This window comes from Cheilinus undulatus, linkage group 11 (assembly GCF_018320785.1).
Source record: "Cheilinus undulatus linkage group 11, ASM1832078v1, whole genome shotgun sequence".
Taxonomy (NCBI): domain Eukaryota; kingdom Metazoa; phylum Chordata; class Actinopteri; order Labriformes; family Labridae; genus Cheilinus; species Cheilinus undulatus.
This window is the reverse complement of record NC_054875.1, coordinates 22,512,222-22,533,250: the sequence shown is the minus strand read 5'-3', so window position 1 is coordinate 22,533,250 and position 21,029 is coordinate 22,512,222. Positions and strand designations below refer to the sequence as shown.

Here is a 21,029-nt window from a genome sequence, read left to right as displayed (position 1 = left end):
CCCCGCCCACCTCTCCATGTGAAAGGCACCAGCCGCCTCCTCTCCCTCTCCGAGCAGCGAGTCTCAGCAATCTGCAGAATCACGAAGAGTGAATCAAAATGACTATGACACTGGCTTACTGGGATATTCGTGGGGTAAGTAAACCTGCCATGTTTGCAAAGTAGCGTCAGATGATTTTTGCATCGCGGTTGATGCTTACGGCTACCACTGCACATCCACTAAACCCGCTTTAACGTCAGCCCAGACCTGTTAGCAGTTATTCAGACTCTGGGTGTCTGTTCCTACTGCAGTTTTAAACAGTAATTTTGTAAAAGTTGATGGCGTTTAAAGATATACATCGCCTTTTAGAGCGTCGCTCGGTAAATGTTATGTAATTTAAGACAGCCGCCTGCACGTGCTCAAAATGATATAATTTTCCGTGACGTTAGCGCCGTAATCTGAACTGTAGCTAACATTAGCTTATCTTTCTGATTAAATGAGCAAAAGCCATAGTTGTCTAGTCTTCACACAGCTTAATTGTGCTCCCATCGAGGAGCCGGTTTCATACGAGTTCGGTCATAGTTACATAAGTATAATTATTCTTGTTCAGACGAGTGCGTGTGCTCATAAATGAAGTAGTTATTATCATGCAGTGCTTAAGAAAAATGGCAGTTCTACTTTCAGTGGTCATAAGACTGGACTGACCACATCATCGTGCAGCAACGTGTGCAACCCTGATTAAACTGTTACCTTGTTTGCAAGTTAAAGGTAAAGGTCAGATCTCGCATTAATTGCCAAAGGCTGGGCTGCCACTGATAACTATTTGTAATTTTGTGTGTCGACTTCCAACACCTCAGCTCAGTGGTGTAGTGGTGCCTGCTTAGGTGGGTAAACTCTTAAATGGTCCCTCAAATCTTTAAGCAGCCAACCCTGAAAAGTGCAACTGTCCTGTGTTATACACAAAGACATAAAGGAACATCTTGTATATATTTAGTTCACTTAAAAATGGGCTTTTATTATTTGCATATTGACACCTAACAACCCTGCTTCTAACTAAAAGTTGTTCTGAAATTTAACTCCCAAGAAGAAGAGCTGATTTACTCATCACCACTGGCCCAAATACGACAGGATAAGACATTTACATAATGATGCACTTTGACTCAGTTATTCCATATTCCTAGTTTTGGAGCTAATGCATTACAGAGCCAGCACTCGTGCACTCAGATTATTTACAGTTACCTCTGCCATCTAGTAGAGAGGATTTATTAGTGGGTATACTCTATGGAGACAGAAAAATAATTGGGTATACTCCATATACTCTGCACTACACCACTGCCTCAGCTACAAGTTAAACTTTCCCCCTCAAGTTATAAAGAGCTCAAAATAAAGTTGAAAAAAAATTCTCCAAGGTCAAGTTTTTATTCATCAAGGAAAACATTTGAGAGTCAAGTTTAAAAATTGAAACGTTAAATAAAAAATGCTTAAAGATGAGACAGAAATGTTTGAAAGTGGTTTAAATCATATTTTTTATTGGGGTGGGGGTCCACAGAATAAAGTATTTTCTCCTGGGGGATGCTCACTTTCCTACACTTTGAAAATCCCTGCTGTAGAGAACATGCACTACCAAACATTTGTTTTCCACTTCTCACAGATAAAAAGGGGAGAGCTGCTGTGGTCGTAAATTGGGACATTTTTAATAATTTGCAGACAAGCTTTTATCTTGTGTACACTATATGATTCCTGTTAGCACAAGATAAGACAGCATGCACAAAAGATAACATGTCTGACTTACTGGGGTTCATGGGGCTTGGTGTAGTGGGTACATAAATAGATATGCAATTATGATAAAGGATGGAAATTGTTAATATGTTATTGTTTTTGATGGGAGTATATGTAAGGTTACACAAAGATGTAGTGACTTGAAACAGGATTTCTTATTCAAACAATATTTTAAAATGCATAAAACTTAATAGTTTTAGCAGTAAATGTATTTAAAGTTAATGCTGGCTCCACATAGGAACAGTAGCAGCAAACTGAATGTTTAAAATAAAAGTGCATTAATGTAAAAAAAAAAGTAAAAATGTAGAAATAGCTACAAAAATGAAACAAAACTCTTTAAATAAGTTTAAAAAACAGTTCTTCAACTAAACAAATGTGAAGGGTTTCCTGGGAGTACCATGTTAAACTTGGCTTTAGCGGCGTGACTGTGTGATTTAAACCGAGGGAGTTACGAGTTAAAACACCTTTAAACAGTCGTTTAAGCCATTGTAATACGAGTCGCTGCAGCCCAGACAGAGTGTGATTGCTTTGTGTTGCGCTATTACAGATATTAAACTTGAGGAGGACAGAAAAAGCCTTTAACCTCATTTTTGTTTTTCACATTGATCGCACAACCAGGTGACATTTGAGTTGTTATCTGGCTGCTCTTTAGTATCAGAGTGAAATATGAAGATTAGTGGACTCGGACTGAGCTGTTGGTCACATAGCACTCTGCAACGCCAGCCACGATATAAAAATAACCTGAATATTGGACAGAATACCAATACTGGATCAGACCTGGCCCATCTCTAATTATGATTCCAAGCTTTCTATATAAAGAATGACACCTTAATCATCTTAAAATTAAATTGGTAGGGGCGGAAAATGCATGATAATCCCATATGCCTATGTCTATATGTAAAGAAAAGTGTTTAAAAGTTGAAATATCAACCACCACTGTAACAATTCCTTATTTCTTATTTCTTATGCCTACTCTTTTGCAGCTTGCCCAGCCTGCCCGCCTGCTGCTGGAGTACACTGAAACCAAGTATGAGAACAAGTTTTACGTCTGTGGTGAAGGTAATTTACTTATAAAATAGCCATTTATAAATAAAGAGAATTATTTATCTCATCTGCATAGGTTACAAAATGTCTATATTACAGCCATTGATTATTCTCATCATGTTTGTTTCACGCAGCTCCTAATTATGACAAGAGCTGCTGGTTTGATGTGAAAAACAAACTGGGAATGACCTTTCCAAATGTACGTGAGTTTGTCTTTGTAAGAGTTTAATTCTTGAGTGCTGATATGTGCAATGGAGTTGAAACTTTTGTTTGCCATGTTGTGACTAACATCCTTCCATAGCTGCCCTACTTGGAGGATGGAGACAGGAAGATAGTGCAGAGCAATGCTATCATGCGATACATCGCTCGCAAGCACAATATGTGTAAGTAAGAATACAAACACTTTGCACAAAGGAAATACTGCTTTAGTTTCATATAGATTTCAACCCATATAATTAATATTTCTACATAAAGTCTTATCTTTTAACCTAAAAAGGATCAATTAATATTTGAGGTACATCAGATCAGTTTTATTTCTAGTTTTGGAACAAAGAACAAAAGTTACACACTAATTGTATCAGGAACAGTAACTTCCCTAATTCCTCTCTTCTATTGTTTTGTTAACAGGTGGCGAGACGGAGGACGAGAGGATCCGTGTGGACATCATGGAGAACCAGGCCATGGACTTCAGAAACGGCTTTGTGAGGTTGTGCTATGGTGAATTTGTGAGTACTGCACTGAAAGTTTAAAGATTTCCTCTGTAATTTAACACCTTTAAGTCAATGCTAACGCCATCATCGTGTCTTTCACATCAGGACAAGATGAAGCCAGGATACCTCCAGGTGCTACCAGGAACACTGCAGCAGTTCTCAGACTTTTTGGGGGAGAGGATGTGGTTTGCTGGTGATAAGGTATGTTGCTCCTTAATCATTTATGGATGCATAAGTCATAGTCATCATTTTTTTGTTTATTTTTTGGTGGTATTCTATTCTTCAGTAAGTCAACAAGTGTCTGCAGCAGCATTAACACAGTAGATTTCTTTTTTTTTGCAGAGAAATAGCTTCATGCTTCTGTTGGAACTGTGTTGATTCATCTTGAAATAACAAGTTTAATCGGTTATTCCCTTTTAGTATTTCATTTGAGTAATGGATTATATTGACCTGGTGATTGGTGGAGCTTTCTAAGTCTAGTTTTGTTTTTTTCAGCATGTTATCTAATGTCCTTTTTTTGATCAGATCACTTTCGTGGACTTCATCATGTACGAGCTGCTGGATCAACATAGGATGTTTCACCCTACATGCCTGGATGACTTCAAGAACCTCAAAGACCTATTAGACCGTTTTGAGGTGAGAACACTTGTGTTTTCTCATTTTTTTGTTTGTTTGTTTTTTGTTAAATACATTAGAACACCCTGCATTTACCATTTAAAATATCTGCCAGGACATAAAAAGCCCCACAGCAGGGGTGTCAAACTCAATCACAGCATGGGCCAGATTCTGAATTTAGGTCTAACCTGAGGGCCTAACAGGGTCAACATTTAACCATAAACTGTCAACCTCATCTTCATCAGTAGTGAATAAATGGGGGGGGACTTAGCACTGATGATAAAGGATTTTGAGATTATAAAAATTCAAATTGATGGGTTTTACGGCTAAAAACCTGTGATTAAAAAGTCAAACTTATTTGTTCAAAAGGGTCAAAACAGGAAATTTAAAGTCAAGTTATGAGTTTAAAGGTCAAATATGAGATAAAATTTGAAATCATAAGTTTAAAAGGCCAACGTATGAGAAAGAAAGTCAAAACCATGACTTTTAGAGGTGAAAATGAGTTTGGATTTAAAATTGTGAGTCTAAAAGGTCAAAATATGTGAAAATCATATCAAAAATCATAAGTTTTAAATTGTTACCTTCAAAAGTAATACTATGACATAAAAAGTCAGAATTATAAGTTTAGATTGTAATTGTGAGATGCAAAATTGAAAATGGAAACAAAAAATCAAATGATTTTTTTTTCTCTTAGCCCTGAATTTTTTTCCTGGTTATTTTTAGTCTCTACTTTTTCATTTTTTATGAGTTCACTAGGATATTTGAAATCAACATTAAGTTTCCATTTTTATACTGGAGGAAATCTTCAGACCTCATTCGGGTGGGCCAGTTATAATGATATAATCATGTGGGCCGGATATAACTATAACATTGGCCAGACTTGGCCCCCGGGCCTTGAGTTTGACACCCCTGACCTAAATTCTTGCACCATTTTCCTCCTCTGTATTGCTCCTTAATTTCACCAGATACGTGTTCAGTCCATCTCTGCTCTGTCATGGTAACAGAGGATAAAAGGTTTCAGTTTTAGTCCATTTGAATGCTTCCACTAGCACTGCTGCAGTATAGAGGGCTTGACATCTACACCAGCCAACTAGCCAAATGTGGGTCGATTTCAGCCGTGGCAGGTAACGGTCACCCTAACTAGCCACAATGGGGGGTTGAATTTATCGGTGTCAGCAACTTGTGCCTGTCTGTTAGTATCAGTGTTTATGATTTAGAAGTTTGTTGCAGCGAGGCTGTTTGGCACATACAAGGCTAAATTTCCCTCAAAAGAACTGAAAAGTGGCTGGTATCATCATCCATTCATGCTTCATGCAACACCAAGGGCTTTTGATGCTGTAGAACAATGGCACACACAAACGCAACATTAATGCACATATATTGACACACACACACTGATGTGTTGGTAAAATAGACTGAAGGCATCTATCTGTTGAGGGAAAATGTTTCAGAATGTTGGAGGATGAACAAAGACCTGAACTTTCTCCTTCTGCTTTAAAGCTCCTCTCTGTCCATGGAGGATCAGCGCGCCAGTGCTGTGTGTGTGTCCAGCTGTGTGTCTCTGTCACTCTTGTGTCTAAATATTGTTTGATTAATACTCCCTTTATATTATTTGCTTGTTGAGGGCAACCCAAATGATAAAAACAGCAACAGTTTGTAATATTTAAATGATATTAAAACCTATGGCATGTTTCTATATGTGGTGTATATTACAGATTTGCCATATATCACTAATTAACAGATATAAAAGATGATAGAAACTCTGAAACTTTGAAAATGTTCACTGTGGCAGTGAGAAACAGAGGCAGAAGGATAAAAGTCTGTAACAATGCAAAGAGAATTCAAGGGAATAGTGAATCTCTTTGCTTCTGATATTAAACAAAAGACAGTACAGTTGTTTAATGTTTTCCAAATGTGACCTTTAATGCACCTAATGTAAGTCATCTATTATTTTAACACAAAATTTAATCCATTTTAGAGCTTTATTTCACACATTTTAAATGGATACATCAACATTTTGGCAAATTCGCCCATTGCCATAATCCCTATAGTCTTAGTAATAGGTTCGTTACCTTTAGTTGTCAGTGCAAGCTATTTTTAGATCGGCGCTGCCGAGTTCGGACCTGCTGTGCCAACTCAATGTAAGCAGACGGTATTCCGGCTTTCCCTCATCAAACTCATCAAATACACAATCCAACAACTCCAAAACTCTCTTGTGGACAAGTTGTGACCTGTACATTCACCACGCTATGAAATAATAACGTATAATTATGTAACATTATGACACATGAAGCAAATACTCGGAACTATTTCTTGAGTAAACCACTGGGCGGAGTGACACAGTGCAGCAGCCGTGTCTGGAGTGTAGTTGTGGCTTTGCATTTAACTTTAAAACATCTCCGTCTCGTAATGTTTCATGGTTATTTCATAGCGTGGTGAATGTACAGGTCACAATTTGTCCATGAGAGAGTTTTGGAGTTGTTAGATTGTGTATTTGATGAGTTTGATGAGGGAAAGCCGGAATACCGTCTGCTTACATTGAGTTGGCACAGCAGGTCCGAACTCAGCAGCGCCGATCTAAAAATAGCTTGCACCGACAACTGAAGGAAACGAACCTATTACTAAGACTATAGGAATTATGGCAATGGGTGAATTTGCCAAAAAGTATCCCTTTAAGACATTTCCACCATAAAGTTTAAAAGAGAATAGAGAGGAAGTGTGACACTCTGCGTTCTCTGGTGGAGATTTGTCAGAGTGAAAATAAGAGATGTTCTTGTAATCTGCTGTAGCTTTTTACTAATTAACAGTTAATTAGCAGTCAGTGTTTTAATATTAGCAGAAACGTATCCATTGAAGACGAAAAAAAATCTAAGAGTCAGTAACTCTTAAATGACTGTCTCTAACAGCAAAGTATGACATATATCTCTGTAGTGTGGTTCTCATATGTACAGGGAGAAGTACTTCATTACGAGGAGTGCTGCTGTTGATCAGGTTGATGAGGGAGATGGAGCATGTGTGTCATGTCATACCATATGTACCAAATTTGGCATGTAACAGTTTCCAAACACCAAAACTGTAGCTAGTGGAAATACCAAGTGGCTAGTAAGTTTGCAAAACCACTAGCCATCGTGGCTAGTGGGCAAAAAAGTTAGTGTCAAGCCCTGGCAGTATGTCTTTGCTCCATCCTGGAGCCCTCCACAGCAGATATGCAGGACTTCTATTTTTGCTAGAGGCTGGAGCACTGCTCATAAATTCAGTATGTAGAAAATGGAGCGGGGCAGGAAGTTTCGCTGTAGCTAAATTAAGATATGCAGTTAAATTTCAGAATAAAATACTCCATGTGGACACCAGATAAATGCCAGATCGAATTTCCCTTTACTATGCTGACAAAATGTCATAATGAGGCAAAGCAGAGCCTTTCGTCAACAGGCCAGAGGAACAAGAGGAAGCTCATTTCTTTATAAATAGGTTACTAACCCTAACCTGACACGCCAGATGGATTTGTTTCACACATCCATCTGGGAAAGCGTCAATAGGAAACACTTGAGAAAAGGCAGAGGCTTTGAAAAAACTCGTCGTGTGATTGGGTGAACATTCTTTCTGTCACATCTCTACGGGCCAATCAGAGCAACAAAACACGTGATGTAGCTGCTATCGAGCTGCACATGTGCAGCTACTGAGGAATAATGCGAAACACGGCGACTACAGACATGTAAGTTCTCGAATTTTGTCGTTTTTGAAAAGAAAACTCACTGCTGTTCTTTGTTCTTTTAACAAAGAAATGTCGTCAAGTTCTGATAAAACTGGCGCTTTAGCAGCGTCCACGCTAATCTCTTCCTCAATAATTGCACCAGCTCTTGCTCCTGCTTGTTTACGTCACGACTCTGCTGCACCTGAAAGTACTGCCCCTCGTCGCTGACTGGTCCTGTCACTTTCTAACTGGACCCAAACGGTTCAGATGGGAGCTTTGCAAGATGGATTCGCCAGTGAAAAACAAGGAAACGGGCGTATCCATCTGCTTTACAAGGTTATACCAACCCATGATAAGAGCACAAAAGTCCACATGAAAGGGCGAAACGGAGACGAATTCAAGCAAGTCTACCCTACTCCAACTACTGCTGTTCAGAACAATAGCTTCATGCCTTTGTTTTTACAGCACTTCACTAGTATCTACTCGCATGGCCAAGCTTGATTCTGTAACTACCGCGTGAACTCCTCAGTCCCGCAGGTGGAGCAGTCCATTGGTGCTGCTCCATGCTGAGCACTGAAAACAGCCGGTGGGTGTTGATGGACAGCGGGGCACGCAGTCGAACTGCAGCACAGCCGTGATGGACCAGAGACAGACCCAGCAGAAGTCCGGCTTTGCTGTGTCAATCTCAGTGTGATGTCTACAGGTGAATAATGTGTAGTGTTGCCAGTTCATTTTAACCCATTTTGTTTTTTCCCATCATCATCACAGGCTCTGGATAAGATTGCTGCATACATGAAGTCAGAGCGATTCATGAAGACTCCAGTGAACAACAAGATGGCCAAGTGGGGAAACAAGAAAGAGTGAAGATGAAGCACTTCTGCCTTAAACAAACTGAACAGGACGATGTTCAAAAATGCATTGAAATCCAATAAAAGACTAGCGAAGATTTTTTTTTTTTACCTGTTAACCTTGTTGGTTGTGTAGCATTATTGTTAATTCTCTCTAGTTGAATCAAAGTTCTTGAAAAGACACTTCAACTTTGTACTTTTATTATGGATTTGTAGACACTTTAATTTGAATAAAAGCACTTAATTTCTTTGATATACTGTGAACAGAGTTTTATTGACACATTGAAGTACATCTGGCTCTGACATTTTTAGTTGGAGATTGGGATTCAGTTTAAACATGACTGTATGTACACTACATGCATCTAAGAGTGAATTTAAAGATTTTAATGAAGGGTGTTTGTTTATAAGACAGTGAGAATTAAATAGTTGGTGTGTAGATTGATTTACACATTTAATGAAATAACTACATGAAATGAAGTAATGAATTTAATCAGGATGAATTTAAATGTTACAGTATTACTGTTGGTGATAAAATCTAAATTCAAAACGTTTTTATTCACAGAGCTGTTTCCTTAAATAAATGCTGGAAAAGCAAGTGTACAAACAAGAACCCTCACATTGAAAATGTGGGGACTAATAGTTCCACATGTTGATCCGTGGATGAAACTTAAGGGTAAAATAAAGGAGCAATGATGCAGGTTTCTTTTTAGTAGCGACTGTAAGGACCTGATGGCTCACTGGCGAGCTGTAAGTAAAGGAGAAAGGAACAGACATTACAGAAATGTTAGATAACTGCAAGTATGTCTATGACATGATGCATTACTTACTGCAATGGCTGACTTAACAGCCTGAAGCTGGAAGAAGACTTTTCCTCCTTCCTCTGGACATGCCATCCTTATGTCATTTTTGGTCATTCCCAGAAGCTGCTTACCATTCAGCACCCCCAGGGTGTTCACAGTGCTGCTCATAGAGACAAATCATGCTATACATGTCACAAGAACAAACACCCTTAAATTCCCAGTCCCTCTGGCTGGTGTTACTCACAGTTTGGAGAACCCTTTGTAGCCCAGCCAGGCTTTGACCTCTGCAGATGACGAGGTCATGTCCAGAGTCACAGGGCCCCGAGTGTCCTGCTGTGAAAGAGCGAATGAAGATTAAAATATTCACGTTTGTCAAGCATTCAGCTCAGCTACACCAGAATTTTTACCCACAGGTAGATCTTCCATGTGCCCACCACCGCTGTTCATTGGCTCCAGAACATTTTGTGGTACATTTCCTTCCTCATCTCGAGAGTTGCGAACGAGCCACCATTGCTTTGATTTCTGAACCACCTGGAAAAATCCCAAAGAATCAAACATTTGAAGCACATGAATGATAGAAAGAACCACCAATGATTGTCATTACTGTAACAGCGACACTTTACAGACTGCTTTAAGATTAAATTGGAAACGAGAGAATTCAGAGGAAAGTAAACAAACATCGAAGACACTGCAGCCTGCACAGCATGAAAACTGATACATTTTGGTTAAAATTAAGGGTAATTTTGGGACATTTTTGGGTGAGACAGTTAAAGAAAGAGGAAATGTTGAAAGAGACAAGTGGGGGATGATTTTCAAAGGACATAAGGGGTAACAGAATCCAAATCTTGAACCTGGACATCTTCAAACTGCTTCAGCTATGACAGTTTCTAACATGTACACCTAGCAGCAGGTACACCTGTCCAACTGTTCTTTAACACAAGTCTGTCACTGATCACATTGCAGATTGTCTTGACATGGCCAAGATTTTCTACTAAAGTCAGACCAAACATCAGAATGGGAATTGAAGTGACTTTGAATATGGCAATGTTGAGTATTTCACAAGACTAAGTGCCACAGTGTACTTATATCCTGATGGCTTCTTATAGCAGAATAACACATGATGTTTCAAAGATCATCTCAAACTGGTTTCTTCAACATGAAACTGAGCTCACTGCACTCAAAAATAACCTCCACTGTCACCAGATCTTAATCCAGTCAAGCACCTTTTTGGTGTGGTGGAGCAGAGGGTTTGCATGATACACAGCGTTCCAAATTATAATGCAAATTTTTTTTTCTGATTTTCCTGAATATTCAATGCAAATGACAGTCAGTGTAATTTTCACGTTATCAACTGTTGAGCATAATTCAGATTTAAATAAACTTCCCAATGATAACTTTTTTTTTCTAAAATAAAAATTCAAAATGCACTGCTCTACATTATTATGCACAACAGAGTTTCAAAACATTTTATAGGTTGTAAAGAACTGAAAATGGTTATTTGTTGAATTTGCAGCATTAGGAGGTCGTATTTACTGAAATTAAAAGCCATTTCATTCAAAAATATCTTAACAGCCCAAGTTACATGTTAAGATAGGACCTCTTCTTCGATATCACCTTCACAACTCTTGTATCCATTGAACTTGTGAATTTTTGGAGAGTTTCTGCTGGAATTACTTTGCAAGATGTCAGAGTAGCCTCCCAGAGCTGTTGTTTTGATGTGAACTGCCTCCCACCTTCATTGATCTTTAGTTTGAGGATGCTCCAAAGGTTCTCAATAGGGTTGAGGTCAGGGGAGGATGGGGGCAACACCATGAGTTTCTCTCCTTTTATTCCCATAGCAGCCAATGACACAGAGGTATTCTTTGCAGCATGAGTTGGTGCATTGTCATGCATGAAGATAATTTTCTGTGTAAGCCACGATTCTTCTTTTTGTACCATGGAAGAAAGTGGTCAGTCAGAAACCCTATATTCTTTGCCCGGGTCATTTTCACACCTTCAGGGACTCTAAAGGGGCCTTCCAGCTCTCTCTTCATGAATCCAGGCCAAAACATGACCCCACCCCCTCCTTGCTGACATCACAGCCTCGTTGGGACATGGTGGCCATCCACCAAACATCTACTACTCCTCCATCTGGACCATCCAGGGCTGCACGGCACTCATCAGTAAACAAGACTGTTTGAAAATTAGTCTTCATGTATTTCTGGGCCCACTGCAACCGTTTCTGCTTGTGAGCATTGGTTAGGTGTGGCTGAATAGTAGGTTTATGCACAACTGCAAGCCTCTGGAGGATCCTACACCTTGAAGTTCATGGGACTCCAGAGGCACCAGCAGCTTTAAATACCCGTTTGCTGCTTTGTAATGGCATTTTAGCATCTGCTCTCTTAATCCGATGAATATATCTGGCAGAAACCTTCCTCATTATGCCTTTATCTGCACAACCCCTCTGTGCTCTGAATCAGCCACAAATTTCTTCACAGTACAATGATCAGGCTTAAGTTTTCATGAAATATCTAATGTTTTCATATCTTGTCCAAGGCATAGCACTATTTGACACTTTTCGGCAGCAGAGAGATCCTTTTTCTTTCTTATATTGCTTGAAACCTGTGGCCTGCTTAATAATGTTGAACGTAGTTTTCCTTTAATTGGGCTCACCTATGAAACTAATTATCACAGGTGTCTTGAGATTGATTGCAGTGATCCAAAGAGCCCTGAGACACAATACCATCCCTGAGCTTAATTGAAAAACAAAATATTAAATGTTTATGACATTAAAATCCAATTCGCATAATAATGTAGAATGCAGTGTAGATGTGCAGCAACTGCATGATGCTATCATGTAAATATAGACCAAAATCTCTTTGTAATGTTTCCAGTACCCTGGTAAATTAATGCCACAGAGATTAAAGGCAGAAGGAGATTATCTCAGTGCTGGTAAGTGTGTAATGGCTAGATACTAGGATAACTCCTGTACATCATTTTTTTTAGTTGGCCAAAAGGTGATTATTCAGATTGTTATCTCACCTGGACCACTTCACCCTTCATGAGGCTCAGCTCTCGATTGTTTCTGGCCATGAAGTCATAAATGACCCGCATGTACAGAGGAGGTTCTCTGGAGCTGAAAGAGCAGCAGAAATGTAGCATATTACCATTACGATGTACAAATGTGATCATAAAACCATTTTTATTACAGTGGAATAGTGCTTACTGCTGTGGTGGAGGAAATGATGGTGGTGGTGGTTGTGTGCTCCATGGACCGTTAGACATGGGCTGTAAAAGACAACATGGTGAAACTGAATGGATTCAAGACTTCGGAGAAGAAAACATTAACCATAATACCATTAGCTGCATGCGAAGCAAAGTAGGTACCAACTACTGTACCTCTCAACGATTGTGACATGACTGATGAACATGACTGTCATCAGGACAGGGTATGAAAACAAAAATCCAATTCAAATGGGAGTAATTCTTTAAGGTGTACCTCTTCTCGTTGGCCATAGTCCACAGTGAAGCGCTGGCTGTTGCTCCTCATTGGACCGTTCTGAAAAGGGAGTCGAGATGGCATGCCTGAGGGGGGAGGCGGCTGCCAGCCGTCATAAAATTCTGGAATGTATACCGGGATGTTATCATCCGGCCATCGAGACCTATGTGACACAGGAGAGCAGAAAACAGATAAATAAAAAACTGGCATCTATTTAAAGATATTTGATAAGGAGGTCTGGCACAGCTTCTCTATCAGAAACCTTACGTGGCTATTTTATAGGATTAAATTAAAGGAATACTTTGGCCTTGTCGAAATGTATTGCTTCCTGAGATTTAAGGGAGACAAATACCACCTCAGTCTGTTCAGTTAAAATGAACTGAGAGTCCCCCAAGGTTAATTTAGCACCACATACTGTCAGTGACTTCATGATAGCAGGAGATTTTTTCCTTTCAAGACCAGCTCACTGTCTTCCAATTGAAAAACCAGGTAAATGGGCCTTCCTCACTTGTGCTTTATTGACAATATCAATGCATGTGTGCTGGATCAGTAACATTGGTGCTAGGATCCTGGCTAATAGTTGGATCATATTGGAGCTGAAAAGTGTGTCAAGCTATTATTGGGCTCTGATGTTCAAATTATTAATTCATATCATTTTCAACCCTTTTCATGACTGTTTCCACTCATTTTTGCCACTTTTAAACACTTTCACTACTTAAATCACCATTTTTGCAGCTTTATAACTGATTTTAGCCATTTTTTGAACAAATTTTAACCATTGTTATTACCAACTATTGCCACTTTAAGCGCGTATTTGGCACTTTTGGTACGTCTTTGCCACTTTCAACCCATTTTAGCCACATTTTATCTGGTTTTCACCATTTTAACTGTCCTTTCTTGCCACTTTCAGCAACATTTTTGCCACTTTGAATATGTTTTTGCCATCTTCAACCCATTTCTGCCACTTTTTAACTGCTTTTTAATATTTTTACCCCCATTTTTACCACTTTTCCCTTTCTAAACTGATACTTCCCTGCTTTATTCCTTTTTTGGCCCCTTTTAACCTATTTTTGCCACTTCTAGTCAGTTTTCCCACTCTTTTATCACTTTTCAACATTTATTTTTGCCACTTCTTACCAATGTTTGCAACTTTTTAACTGCTTTTTTTTTCATTTTAACTGTCCATACTTGCCCATACTTACTGTCCAGACTTTCAAGTACTTTCCATACTTTAAAGCAACATTTTTGCCACTTTTTACCTATTTCTGCCTTTAAGCAATTATGTATTTTTTTCCATTGAAGCAAACTCAGTTTCTTTTACTTTATTCTCTGGTATCCAGACATTTGTGCACACCATGGCTTAGCTATGAAGTCTGACATTACTTTCCAAATTGTTTAGTGCAGCTTTCCCACCCACATTGTTAACATAACCAAAAAAGGTAAATCACTTTTAAGAAAATTGGTTTACATTTTGAAAAAGGAAGTATTGTACTCCTTTTTCTTTTGTTTGATATGAGTAGTTGTTATCAGGTTAAATGTAAAATATGATTTTCAAAGCTTAACTTTCTCCCCCCTTATGGGTGGCCTTGACCATCAGTATACTTAGATACAGTAATACACTTAACTATAATAACAAGAAGATGGAGTGTAAAAAATAGCTGAAATAGATGAAATAGTGCATCTCTGGTGCTCTACAGTGAAGGGATCCAAGTTTGAAGATATTGAAAGGGTATAGTTGACTCATGGGGGTAGTTATTTAAAATAAAGGATACTGGCATATTTTTAAGAGTCTCTAGACCTACCTCTCTGAGTGCCTCAGACATTTTCAATGACTTTTTAATTTCTTCATTCTTTGCAGTTCTAATAGATCCTGTCTATAATCTCCAACTCAAATTCACCAGGAGTTGAAAACCACACAGTGCTACCTGTCTTGTTTTTCTGTTTTTACATTTTCTGTATGAGTACAGCCTGAACTCTGAACTAAGCTGACATATCAGCAAACACACACACCCAAGATAGGGCGTGCCAGAGCAGGTACATTTGAGTGCATGACCACAGGGCTGTTTATGGGAAGTTATTACACTTCATCGAAAGGCTTGTGTAAGTGTGTCAGGGTTTCAAAGGCAACCCTACCTGGGGATGTTCCAGGGGTCTCCCAGTGACCTCCACAGGTCGTCCTCCTCTGGGGTGACCACCTGGCTGAGCAACCGCAGGGCTGACACTGTCAGCAGGGGGGCAAGTACAGTGGGAGGCAGGTCCACAGGATACTGAGGAACCATCTGTGGAAGAGCAGGAGGAAATATTTACATGTTCAGGCTTTAGTGTGTAAATGACTGGTGCTTTTACTGAAGATTAGTCATCTCAAGTAACGAGGAACTCACCAAGCCTAAACTGTTGAAGAAAATGTGGACATACTCCGGAGCAGTGGGACCTGTCAGTACCCCATCCAGCAGGCCCTGAAATACAGAGATATTCTTTAATCTATATTTAGGTTGCAATTTGTCAGCTGTTTAATTCATACGAGAAATCATTCAAAGTCTCTTCAAAACTAATCAGGTCGCTTTACAAGAAGTATTTACCAGCAGATTGAATCCATATTTGATTTTCTGAAGAAAAAAGGTGTATTCCTCCCATGATGGCTTACTGACAGCTAGAAGAGAAAAATCAGATAAAGCCAATCTATACAGTCAGTGGTTTATAGGTGGACTCTCCAGTATTTACTTATTTTATCATAAGAGCCTGTGGAAAGATCAACTGCTAAAAAACTCACTATTTTCCTTTGTTTTTTTCTTCGACTTTTTTTTCTTCTTGCTCTTGCCCTCTTGCTCTGATGATGCATTTACTGCTGCAGAAACTTTTTCCATAAAGATCTCCATATCATTTATGACATGATTTAGAATTTCCTGTGAGAAGAAAGACAACAATAACAAAAAAAGTAGGAGCTTTAAAAACTCATCTATTATCTTTTTTATCTTGAGATCATAATGAAGAAATGCTGTAATAATCCACCCTCCTGTATTAATATGTCATTATTAGTACCAACCGTGTTCCTCTCTTCATCTGTAAGCTCAGGTGTAAAAGGGTCTTCTTGGCTAATCCGCATGCCATTAAATTCAGGAAGGTCCATGGGTTCTTGAGGGCTGTAGCCACGGGGAGGCAACATGTTTTCTACAAGGCAGCAGAGAGTGGAAACAAACATCAACTTAAGTGTTTACTAAGAAGAGCACTGAGAGATTAAAAAAAAACACTTGATGGAGTTTATTTCTACAAAACACATGAGTTTGGATTTTTGAAGGAAAATGTAAATAAAATTATTTTATTATAAATCAAGCCTTGTTACCTGGTTCTCTGTTGACCCATCGTGGGGGTGGATGGTCGGGTGGTGGTGGTGGTGGGGACCTCTCTCCCTGCATAGGACGAGGGCTAGGATGCCGAAAACCTCCTGGAGCATGCTGCCCAATTAGATTCTCTAGATCAGTCCTGATGACACAACCAACAGGGAGAACACTTTACCTTCAGTTTCTTAATTTTCCCTCCCTCTGTTTCCTCATTTTATTATCAAGATTGTATACCTGATGTCAGTCGGCTCTCTGCGTGGCTCCACATCCGCCCCTCCACTCTGAACCTTCTTATCTAGGTCACTCTTGATGAGCTCCGCCTAGTAAAACAGATACAGCGTTGAGTTAAACACCCAGGTGACATCAACATCTCCTTGTGTAATAGTAATAATGGTTTCACATATGACTAACATCCTTCCTCTTCTGGAGGTAACAGGAGATTAAGATTAGGACAAGAAGTTAGCTTGTGAAGATATGGCTCACCCCGGTCTCCTCACACTGGAACATGTAGACCTGGGACATGCGTTTGTTTCGATCCTGCACTGTGATTGCGAGTAAGGAATTGTAGGCACAGCTGTCCAGAACGGCTTTAGTTTGCAGGATGGAGCTGAGAGGCAGCACCTCAAGCTCAGCCTTTAGATTTACAATAAACAAGAGAAACCATACAATTCAGAATGAAACAGGTGAAACATTAAGAGCACAGTAATGAGTGCCTACAGATTTTACTTAGAACTGTACAGTCTATTCACAGGGGTCTGAACAGAAAAAAACAGGCAAATCATTATCTATGCCAATAACCAGCTCTCATCAGCGGTATTCTAATGATGATAATTTGATCTCTATGAACAGATATCATATCGCATATCAATATCACATTAAGGTGAAGCCAATAGTCCAAGTCAATCAGTGTTTAAATTACCTGAACACCTGAAATACATCAGAAAGGCTCAATCTGACAACCATTCATAAAAAATAAGTTTTCCTCTGTTCTGTTCCCTCTTGAAGAAGACGCTAATTGTGTTGACTGTTGGCTTTCAATAAACTGCACCATAATGTTGTCATTTCAATAAACTTGTTGATTGCAAGCCTATAACAACATAACTGTTTTTACAGGCACCTACCCATGAGTAAAGTAAGAGTAAAAAGGCTATACAACTTAAACTGAGACTCAAAACATGGATGTGTGCCACTCTGGGGGATTTCATGGACCAAGTAATGTCTGATGGTAAAGAAAGTTTAGCACTAACCATTAGCTTCACCAGAATTTCCAGGAGTTTTGCATCTGTTCCCAGGGCCATTTTGTTTTATTGATTTGTTTATCTAACATAGGTATACTGTAACATTGATGCTACAACATTTAACCATCCACATGTCCAAGAAGCATTGCTTATCAGTGTTTTTAAGAAAAAGTTAATCTGCAACATCTGTCCTTGGGAGGCTTTCAGAAGTTGAAGTGTATAAGAATGAAAGGCAATGATTGCCAATGAGTTCCCAGATCCTGAGCAAATGTAAATAAGAGTGGATCAAAACTACAAATTAATACTGATAAGATACTTTGTTGTTAGCGGATGCTAAAAAACTGCCTTTGTTTTTCTGGAATGAATGTTAAAATTTTCAGAAGAAATAATAAATTAAGGATTTTATCATTTTCTTTATGACACAGTCTGTTATGTCGTGATTTCTTTAACTGTTTATCAAATATTATCAGTAAACAAAAACAAACTGCAGTAACTCAATGTTGTAATTAAAATCTAATGCAAAACCAAGTATTTTTATTGCAAATAATCTATAGTCAATCACAATTAATCTCCCCCTCTTTGTCACATTTTAAACTCCACTATTTGCATTCCAAATTGTTTTTGTTTCATTTTGGATTTTCTGTCTAAAACTGAGGTTAAGTGACTTCCTGTTAGGATACAGACCTGCTTTTATTTTTTAAAGAAAATAAGGAACTTAAGGTAGATCAAAGATTATTATATAAACTTAACAACAGAAAAAGGAACTTGTTACAGACTGAAAAGAAATAAGGGAGCAGTTAAAAGTGAAATGTGTGATTACATTAGGGCTAGACAGTTAACTGAAATTTAGATTAAATCGCAGTATGTCCTATTTCAATTTCAGATCGCAGAAGGTGCAATATTTCTTTGACCTGAAATGTGTGTCAAAAATACCAGTTTAATGCAGTTTTTGTTTTAGTAAATTGTTGTCTTATTGAGAACAAGAAAGACATAAAATCATCATTCCCCTCAATGCAATCCACACTCAATTTGCAATGAGTCAAAATAATCACAATTAGAATGTTTTTCAAAATTGTTCAGTCTTTGTTGATCTACCAAATATTGTGTTAGTCAAGGAGATGTATGAACATTTTAATTTATCTTATACATTACAGCTTGAGCGGCTGTGCTAAGTAACTTGACATAATGCTTCATAAAAAGTCATCGTTTTTGTTCATTGTGGTGCAGAACTGTTTGTCACAGATTGAGCTTTAATGAAAGGTTTGATGTGATATCTAGTCTGCTTCCAACAGCAAATGTTTGCTGTGCCAAAAAAGACAGTTGCCTTGTTCACAAAGCCACCACCAACAACCTGGATCTAATCTGATGGGACACTGATTGTAAGGGTGTTGAAATCTCTGGAGTTTAATTTGAAGGAGGTCTTCACCCACCTTTGTCTCGATGTCAGAGAGCAGCAGGTACCTTCCCTGAACCTCAATGATCATCTCCTGGGACCATATACGACCTTTAGCATCCAACCTCTTGAGCTTTGCTACGCAACCTTCCACTGTCTTCACCTCCTGGCCGTCCAGCTCACAGGTGAACAGGTGCTGTGGAGCCAATTTGGAGCATTAGAGCTTTAATGGTAACATATGTTTCCATCCGTGCTGGTGTAGATTTGACACAAATTTACCTCCACTCTGAAATGAAGGTTGTCAGGTTTTCTGTTCAGCTCCTCAGAGTACTCCTTTCTCTGCACTGATGAAAAAACCATTGCCTCAATAGATATTCCCCACACAAAATGAATCTTTATAACAATGTGAGCTATATGAGGTGGCATACGATATATTGATTTTCCACTGGGTCTGGACGGGTTGTTTCTCTGCAGTGAGGAACCCCTGTAGTCATCTTGATGGAGAGATCTTCTCTGTGTAGGGAGATCATCGAGTGAGAAACCCCTGAAGCACAAAAAAAAAAAAATTTATGAGGCAGCATATTTGCTGGCTGTCAAAATAGCTGTCATAATCTGTAGCGCACCAAGTGCAAGATAATCCGTCCAGCATCGACAACTCAAAGCAGCAGCAAGGTTACTTCTAAACAGTTTAGTTGATTCATGAACCTCAAAGTGATATTAAACTCACTAACCTTGGGGCGTAAGAGAAAGGTCCAGAATTTCCAAACATTTTAAACCAGTGTCTGTCTTTTCTGGATTGTGAAAATCACTCCAATCCAACCTGTAAGGAAAGATTTATCATGGCACAGAAGAAGTAAACTTGATTACACCAGTTTTATATTAAACCAGATCAGATAGTCTCATAGATGCTTGCATAAGGACAAAGGATTACTAAGAAGGGATACAGCATGTTTCAACAGTTTGAGGTCAGACTTTTTTGCCTTTGAAGACAAATCTCTTGTATAAATTGGTAAATGAATTCCTAAACAATTCAAGATATTTATCACACCAGGATTTTACTTCTACAGTGTGCAATAATCTTTATTTTACAGTGACACGTTAGCTAGTAATTGAAACTACAAGATTGACACTGATATAAACAGTCATTTTTTCTGCTTGAGCTTCTTTTATTTATTTCTAGGCTGTGTAAACACTGAAATGAAATGACAGCTAGGACAAAAGAGACAACAGATCAGGAGTGTTTAAGCAGCAGAGGAGGCTTTTAGTAGGTCAGAAATGAGTAAATGTTGATACTGTTCTCCTGTAACGCATGTAATCAAAGTATCTAGTAACGCCTGTATACTAAGAAACACTGACATAAATAAAAGATTAGACATTTAACAACCTGAATATATCTTCTGACATTAACTTAAGGCAAATGTAAGCCGACAATAAAACACTTGGAGAGGCGAAGAGCAACTGTTACATGTTCACAGTGAAAATTAACATTTCCATAATCATTAATCAACTCGTTTTAACAGCTTACTTCCTGATTGGATTTATAACCAATATGAAATTGGTTTGAATCCAGATCATTCTTTTACAGGTTAAAAAAAATGTAGCAGAAACCAAGCTTATTTCATATTTGTCACTGATCTTCACCGTCACATAACTCCTCCTGGATTGAATAAAGAATGTTAAGAGGAGCTTACCATCTCAAAAATCCACTCCCTGCAAGGGGAAAGACCAGTTCTAACTGCAATGTAACGCCAATCGCGGTCCCAATTCATTTCACCTGCTTTAAATGAAACCTCAATTCTTCTAAATTTTCACATCATTCATTCATCATATTTTTACCTGTCAGTATCAGCTCTGCTCTGTTGCCATCTGACTCTTCTTTAAAACTGATTTTCCACCATGACCTCTCAGAGCTGAAAGGATCTGCTCCTCTCACAGCTTAGCGTGGAAATTTCTTCGACTTCCTGCTTGGAGTCACCGCGATCAAAGTGCAACAATGTGACGGGAGTGACAGATCAGGAAGGTTGGCCTGATCAGTCACTGAAGGATCAGTATTCAAGGTTTGGAGGAGGGCAGAATAATCTCTGGCTCATTATGGGTCCAAAGGTGCTGAAACGCT

At 38.8% G+C, this 21,029-nt stretch overlaps 2 protein-coding genes across 3 annotated transcripts; one reads left to right on the top strand and one right to left on the bottom strand.

Annotated features, from left to right (window-relative positions):
- On the top strand, positions 1-8,919 carry LOC121518225 (glutathione S-transferase Mu 3-like). Its single transcript, XM_041800492.1, has 8 exons — positions 1-134; positions 2,742-2,817; positions 2,937-3,001; positions 3,104-3,185; positions 3,430-3,527; positions 3,618-3,713; positions 4,038-4,148; positions 8,587-8,919. Exons 1-8 carry the CDS (start codon positions 99-101, stop codon positions 8,680-8,682), a joined length of 660 nt encoding a protein of 219 aa, XP_041656426.1. The 5' UTR covers positions 1-98; the 3' UTR covers positions 8,683-8,919.
- Positions 8,920-8,965: 46 nt separating this feature from the next.
- Positions 8,966-20,878, bottom strand: eps8l3b (EPS8-like 3b). Of its 2 annotated transcripts, none has more exons than XM_041800019.1 (20): positions 20,750-20,878; positions 19,645-19,733; positions 19,342-19,457; positions 19,193-19,257; positions 18,951-19,109; positions 16,766-16,915; positions 16,517-16,602; positions 16,285-16,424; positions 15,988-16,112; positions 15,715-15,847; positions 15,524-15,594; positions 15,326-15,400; positions 15,078-15,223; positions 12,945-13,107; positions 12,672-12,733; positions 12,488-12,581; positions 9,878-9,997; positions 9,711-9,799; positions 9,494-9,626; positions 8,966-9,411 (listed from the first exon to the last, which is right to left on the bottom strand). In XM_041800019.1, exons 2-20 carry the CDS (start codon positions 19,680-19,682, stop codon positions 9,373-9,375), a joined length of 2,004 nt encoding a protein of 667 aa, XP_041655953.1. In that variant the 5' UTR covers positions 19,683-19,733; positions 20,750-20,878; the 3' UTR covers positions 8,966-9,372. The 2 variants fall into 2 exon arrangements, with proteins under 2 accessions (XP_041655953.1, XP_041655954.1); XM_041800020.1 differs by having other exon boundaries at positions 9,711-9,796.
- Between the last annotated feature and the right edge of the window lie 151 nt (positions 20,879-21,029).

What these genes read in the sequence shown, in the direction of transcription:
- LOC121518225 (XM_041800492.1), top strand. Translation starts at nt 99, where the DNA reads ATGACTATGACACTGGCTTACTGGGATATTCGTGGG. An exon ending in CTTACTGGGATATTCGTGGG is followed by an intron (nt 135 to 2,741) that starts GTAAGTAAACCT and finishes ACTCTTTTGCAG; the next exon opens with CTTGCCCAGCCTGCCCGCCT. An exon ending in ACCTATTAGACCGTTTTGAG is followed by an intron (nt 4,149 to 8,586) that starts GTGAGAACACTT and finishes TCATCATCACAG; the next exon opens with GCTCTGGATAAGATTGCTGC.
- eps8l3b (XM_041800019.1), bottom strand. Translation starts at nt 19,682, where the DNA reads ATGTTTGGAAATTCTGGACCTTTCTCTTACGCCCCAAG. An exon ending in TCTCTGACATCGAGACAAAG is followed by an intron (nt 16,916 to 18,950) that starts GTGGGTGAAGAC and finishes GTAAATCTAAAG; the next exon opens with GCTGAGCTTGAGGTGCTGCC. An exon ending in GAAAAAAACAAAGGAAAATA is followed by an intron (nt 15,595 to 15,714) that starts GTGAGTTTTTTA and finishes TTTCTCTTCTAG; the next exon opens with CTGTCAGTAAGCCATCATGG.